This window comes from Dipodomys ordii, unplaced genomic scaffold (assembly GCF_000151885.1).
Source record: "Dipodomys ordii isolate 6190 unplaced genomic scaffold, Dord_2.0 Scaffold71, whole genome shotgun sequence".
NCBI lineage: Eukaryota > Metazoa > Chordata > Mammalia > Rodentia > Heteromyidae > Dipodomys > Dipodomys ordii.
In genome coordinates, this window is record NW_012267287.1 from 1,123,129 (window position 1) to 1,129,687 (window position 6,559).

Consider the following 6,559-nt stretch of genomic DNA (forward strand, 5'->3'; position numbering starts at 1 on the left):
GGCTCACACCCTCAGGGCCGTGGGAGGGCAGCCAGGGCGTGGGGTCCATGGGTTAGCAGATGTACCACAAGAGGCCACGTAGTTAGAGGTTTTGCTAACCTTTTCCTTACCAAGTGCAGTGGGGAAGGCATCCCAACACAGATGGAAAGGCCCCTCAGGTGACAGGCTACAGCCTTACCTGCCTGCGTTCCCGGCGTGTCAGCGTGTGGCCATTGAGGATGCGCCAGAGCATGCGCGCGGCGATCTTCGTATCAATCCAGAGCAGGCGGAAGCCATGGTAGTAGTGCTTCAGCTCATCCAGAACCTTCTGCCCGAGGGACTGCTTCACTACCACCTTAGTGGGTGGGCTGTACACAGGGCCACCCTCCTCCAGCTTCTTGTTCTTGTCTTTCAAGGACTTGAGGGACTTCTCCACCACAGAGTCATCGCCAAGCCGGGGTGAGGAGTGCCAGCCCCGCACAGGAAGGTCCTGAGGTCCCGAGACAGCCAAGCTCACTGGGGTGGGCCTCCACGGCACCCCTGCTCCCACGCACAGGCGCGCCGGCCTTGAAGTCCAACAGCTGAAGGGCTCACCTCTGAAGCAAAGGTGCGCGGGGTGTGCTGATGTGCAGCGGCCAGAGGGAGCATCCCTAGAAAGAGAGAAGGAAAAAGCAGGGGTGGGAAGCAGGGCACCGGTGGCTCACAGCCGGTGATGGATGACACACTGCCGACAAGGCCGGTGAGGGCACGCCGCGAAGGTGAGGCGGCAGGCATGTGTGGGCGTGTGCCCATCGCAGTGTCTGTGTGCGTGCACGCACACGTGCCTCTCCTCAGTCTATCTCCCCCACACCTATGGGAGCTTTCAACCTCTCTCCACACCCTTGCCCAGCCTGCCTCAGGCACAATCACAGGGTACATGGTGGTGTCCACCCAGGCTCAGGGGACACTCAGCCAACTGCCAGTGGAAAGACGCCCTCCCCATTTCCTACCTTCCATGCCCTGACCTTGCCTTCGCATGCACACAACAGTGTCTGCACCTGAAGCAAATACCACCCGATTTCCTTGGCCTGCCGGTCCTGGGGCTTAAACTCTGGGTCTGGGCACTGTCCCTAAGCTCCTTGTGCTCAAGGCTAGCATTTTACCACTTGAGCCTCAGCATCACTTCCTGCTTTTTCTGTGGTTAGTTGGAAATAAGAACCTCATAGACTTTCCTGTCCAGGCTGGCTTCGAACTGGGTCCTGAGATCTCAGCCTCCTGAGTAGCTAGGATGACAGGCGTGAGCCACTTACCCAACTTACCCAATCTTTATTAGGCTCAATCACCCACTTTCTCAACCTTCAGTTGGCAAGGAAGAGCATGGCTTACACAAGGCAGGATGCCAACAGAGGCAACCAACAGGCAAAAGACAAAGACCCAGAAATAGACCAACACATGGTTTACAGGAAGCACATGAAGTATCAGGTTAGGGCCTACGCCCTAAGACTTAGCTAACTTCAAGCTTGTCAGAGATTATTGCTACTAACAGCCTAGGTGGACAAGTTTAGCGATTTTCAAACAGCACAAAATTATGTAGGTATTTTTGTTTTGTTTGCAGTATTAGGGATGTAACTTAGGATCTTATACATATTAGACAAATGCTCTGCTACTGAGCTGCATCCTCAGCCCAAATTATATGATATTTAATTATTGTTTCTGAGCCAGGCAGGGTCGGGCATACCTATAACTCATGTACTCGGGAGGTTGAAGCAGGCAGATTGAAAGTTAAGCACTAAGCCTGGGCTATACATTGAATTTTAAGTCAACCTAGACTAATAAAAAAAAAAAATTGCTGGGGGCTGGGAAGGTGGCTCAGTGGTAGAGCGCTTGCCTCGTGTGCATGAGGTCCTGGGTTCGATTCCTCAGCACCACATAAGCAGAAAAAGCCAGAAGTGGCGCTGTGGCTCAAGTGGTAGATGCTAGCCTTGAGCTGAAGATCTGAGGGACAGCGCCCAGGCCCAGAGTTCAGGCCCCATGACCGACAAAAAAATAAAAATTAAAAAAAAAATTGCCAATCACAAAATCATTTGGATACTGCTGGCTCCCAAGTGCAGCAGAAGGCTAAACCACCTGTGGCCTGACTTCCTCCGTTTCTCCTTCCCTCTTTCCAATGAATCATCCATGAAGTGAGAGAACCCGCTGAGCAAAAGCAGCATCTCAACAAGAAACAGACTGCCGCAGTGGAGACGGCCCGCGCTCCCGACGCCATGCCCTCTACGGCCCCGGCCATGAAGTCTCCCTCGTGCCAGGATGGTGACAGCACAGCAGCAGCGCTAGGGCCTGCGGGAGCAGGGGGCAGCAGCGCCTCCCAGGCTGGACACTCCTTGGTCACCAGGCAAGCAGGCACGGGCCAGCGGAGCCCAGATCTGCTGCCTGCCCCCGTCCAAAGGCCCTGAGTTCAAGCCCCAGGACCCACAAAAAATCAAAAACAAAAATGCTCCACCCTTAGCACAGGGGCCTGGGTTATTCTACCTGTAGATGACCTAAAACTGTAAAGTAACTTGAAAAATGGCTGCCGTTTCTAATAACCAATTATCTGCATGACTCTAACATTTCTTTTTTTTTTTTTTGGGTCCGGTCGTGGGGCCTGAACTCTGGGCCTGGGCGCTGTCCCTCAGCTCTTCAGCTCAAGGCTAGCGCTCTTCCACTTGAGCCACAGCACCACTTCCGGCTTTTTTCTTTTTACTTATGTGGTACTGAGGAATCGAACCCAGGGCCTTGAGCATGCAAGGCAAACGCTCTACCACTGAGCCACCTTCCCAGCCCAACTCAACATTTTTTATTGTGTGCAGCCAAAATAAAAAATAAAAATTTTGGCTGGATGCTTGTGGCTCATGGCTATAAAACAAAATACCCAGGTACCTGTAATCTTAGCTACTCAGGAGGCTGAGATCTGAGGATCACAATTCAAAGCCAGCCCAGACAGACAAATCTGTAAGACTTTTATCTCCAATTAAACCTAAAGGTCTAGAAGTGGAGCTGTGGCTCAAGTGGTAAAGCACTAGCCTCGAGCAGAAAAGTCCAGGGACAGCACCGAAGGCCTGAGTTCAAACGCTAGACACAGACACACACACACAGACACACACAGACACACACACACACACACACACACATAAATAACTTTTTTAAACAGATGGTGTGCTTTAATAGCTACTAAGTCTTTATGGATGACTGGCAGGTTTTATTTTAGGGAATTAAATCTGTTTCAGAAAGCACCATTGGGGAATATTTCTCTGCTAAGTTAACAGCCTTAAATGAACACAAAACCTACAAACCCCAAAGGGGCAGAGGAAGTGCTGCTGAGTCCTGCCTTCCCACAGGAAGCAGAGAGGCTACGTAAGGAGGGGGCTGAGCTCTGCTGACGTGCTCTGAGCTGAGGAGCTGGGACGGATGGCTTCAGACAGGCAGGTGTAGAGGTGGGGTAGAGGAGGCACACCACAGCACAGGGGGGAGTTTACGTCTGCATAAACGGGGGGTGTGGATGCCACTTCCTTCAGAAGCCCTCTCAACTGCCCATGGCTGCCCACCCTCACCTGCCCTGTCACCACCTGTATCAGAGACTAGCACTGAGTATCAGAGAGGAGAGCGAAGTCCCTCATGTATGAACGTGGCCTCAGATGGGGCACAGGCCTGAGGTAGCATGTGCCTCAAGAGCCAAAGCAGGGGCTGGGAAGGTGGCTCAGTGGTAGAGCGCTTGCCTTGCATGCCCGAGGCCCTGGGTTCGATTCCTCAGCGCCACATAAGCAGAAAAAAAAAGCCAGAAGTGGCGCTGTGGCTCAAGTGGTAGAGCACTAGCCTTGAGCTGAAGAGCTGAGGGACAGCGCCCAAGCCCAGAGTTCAGGCCCCACGACTGGACCCAAAAAAAAAAAAAAAAATCAAAGCACCAAAGAAAGGTCTGCTTTATACCTGTAGACAGGTCCCAACACCCCAGCAGTGCCCTACATGGCCAAATAGCCTTGGGTACAACTACATGGAAGCCACTAAAAACAGCAGGTGTGTAAGCATGGCTTACAGTAAGTATACAAAATTGTAGTGAGCTATGATTACAATTGCACTAAAAAATAAGATACAGTGAAGTCCTGGGGGCTCATGACTAAATCCTAGCCACTGAGGAAGTTGAGATCTGACAATTTAGGTTTAAAGCCAGCTTAGGCAGGTAAATCTGAGATACTTACCTCCAATTAACCAGCAGAAAACAGGAAGTGGAGGTTGGCTCAAGTAGAGCACCAACTCTGAGTGGAAAAAGCCAAGCAAAAGCACAGACACGTTGAGTTCAGCACACACACAAAGATGAACTAACACAGCCTCGGCATGGATAACACTTGCCTAATGTGTGTAAGGTCACATCCCCAGGGCCCAAAATGAACTAATATGTGTAAGCATAGTTTTCAAAGCAAAAAAAAGTTTCCTTGTGAGAGAAGATAGGCATGGATAAGTCAAAGAAAGATGGCTCAGAAAACAGGAAACTGCCCACTCTGGCCTTGTATTTCTAACTCCAAAATGGAGAAAACACACTTGCTGTTTAAACCTTCCAAAATCAAAGAAGAAAAAAAAGACAAGGATTTTAAAAGAAATGAAACAGAGAAGCAAGATCTGTTGTTTCCCAATAAGTAAGAGTCCCATCCATGCCTAGTGCCCCCCAAAGACAAGTCCACTGGCACTGTTACTTACTCTTGGCTTCTCAACGCCACGGTCCTGGTACAACTGAGACAAGCACGGTCCCCCAGACTACCTACGACAAAAACAAAACACATTAAACAAATACTTCTCAAACAGGTGTTTTGGGAAGTCTTGGAGAACTGGGGCATCTTTCATAGAAACCCTCCAATGTAAGTTTCTGGAGTCCTCACAGACTGTGTCAGTGCCAAGCCCAGTGAGGAGGTGAGGTCTGGGGGTGCTGGGTGGCCTGGTCAAGGCCTGTAGCATCTCCCAGCATCCCTCCTCCCCACACCATCAGCTGGCTTGGTGGGGCAGAGGTGAACAGCTACATGGCTCCTAAAGAGTGGACAGCCCTTCACAGCAAGCAGCAATTCAAGGGGCATGGACTGAGGATCACTGGAAAAATAAACGCCAAGGGCACCTCCTATTTCCAACAGAAGCATCAACTTAGCAGTTCACTCGCACCACCCACAAGCTGTTGTGTGCTGCTGGCAGGGGCACGTGGGTGTGGGCGGGCGTGGGGCAGCAGACCAGACAGAGCCATCACCCCTGGCAGGGCAGGGGTCGGGCTGGCCAGTACAGAAGCCAGCAGGGTGGCAGGGATGTCATTTCACCCCAACCCCTCAGGCAATGGGGGCAACACCAAGGATGTGGCAGACATCGCTGGCCACTGCACTGTTAGTAGAAGGCAGCTCTCAGGCAGCCACAAGAGAGGACCTTGCAGCGCTGGGGCAGGCTAGTCAAACTACCATTCAAATTTATAAGGGAAGTATGTTAGCTACATTCTTACCTGTATCAAGTGTTACACTTTAAGTTAAATGTAAAAAGAAACTGCAGGGAGCTCACCAAGCCTTTCTACTCTTCTAGGTCCATGCACGGGTCAGTATTCCTCCCTGCCCCAGCCCTGCCCTTCTGGGACCTGGACCACGCAAAGCAGGCAGCCAGGGAGGACCTCATCTACCCATCTGTTCCACCAGCTTCCTCACTACGTTTCCCCAAACCTACAGAACCGTCCAGCTCTCCAGAGGAACCCTGGGTCCGAGCCACGCAGGGTGAGGGGCTCCAGAGCAGCCGTCTGGTCTGCACTATAGGCTACCTTCACTTCTATGGGGTGCCAATTTTGGAGTTCCCATAAGCCTTTTCCCTTTTTTTTTTTTTTTGCCGGTCCAGTGGCTCAAATGCTGTCCCTGAGCTCCTCTATCTGCTCAAGATGAGCGTTCTACCACTTGGGCTACTTACTGCATTACTTCCAGCTTTCTATGTGATTAATGGGAGGTAAAAATCTCAGAAGCCTGTGATCCCAGCTACTTAGGAGGCTGAGATCTGAAGACTGGGGTACAAAGCCAGCCCGGGCAGGAAAGTCTGTGAGACTCTGATCTTGAATTAAATTACAGAAAACCGGCAGGGCCCCTGTGGCTCAAAGTGGTAGAGCACTAGCCTTCAGCAAAAGAGCTCAGGAACAGCATCCAGGCCCCAAGTTCAAGCCCAACGTCCAACCTAAAAAAAGTCTCGCAGACTTTCCTGTCCAGGCTGGCTTCAGCCCATGATCTCCAGATCTCAGCCTCCAGAGTAGCCAGGTAGACAGGCCTGAGCCGCTTGTAGCTGGCATCCTTTTGATCATTTGCCTAAACCACTCACAGAAATCAGGAAAGCGCTCAGCCCATCGCCAGGGGGCGGCGAACTGAGTCCCCGGCCCCACCCCGCCACAGCGGCCTCGGGAGCCGGTCGGTTCTCGCTCGGGGCCGCGACCTCCTCTCTCCATGGAACCGCGGCGCTTAGGAAAAGCCACAGGCGGCGCCCAGGCCCCGAGTTCAAGACCCGGGGCCGGCGAAAAGCCGTCATTTCCGGGCCGCAAAGCAGGAGCGGCGGCAGCGCGGCCGCCCCG

At 52.1% G+C, this 6,559-nt stretch overlaps 1 protein-coding gene across 1 annotated transcript in view; it reads right to left on the reverse strand.

Moving 5' to 3' along the window:
- The window catches only part of Letm1 (leucine zipper-EF-hand containing transmembrane protein 1), a 25,672-nt gene extending 19,236 nt beyond the window's left edge, over window positions 1-6,436 (reverse strand). Inside the window, exons 1-3 of the mRNA XM_013023873.1 lie at window positions 6,313-6,436; window positions 4,687-4,747; window positions 179-629 (exon numbers count right to left, since the gene is read on the reverse strand). Coding sequence (XP_012879327.1) covers window positions 179-629; window positions 4,687-4,747; window positions 6,313-6,436 — 636 coding nt within the window. The remainder of the gene's footprint in view (window positions 1-178; window positions 630-4,686; window positions 4,748-6,312) is intronic.
- Between the last annotated feature and the right edge of the window lie 123 nt (window positions 6,437-6,559).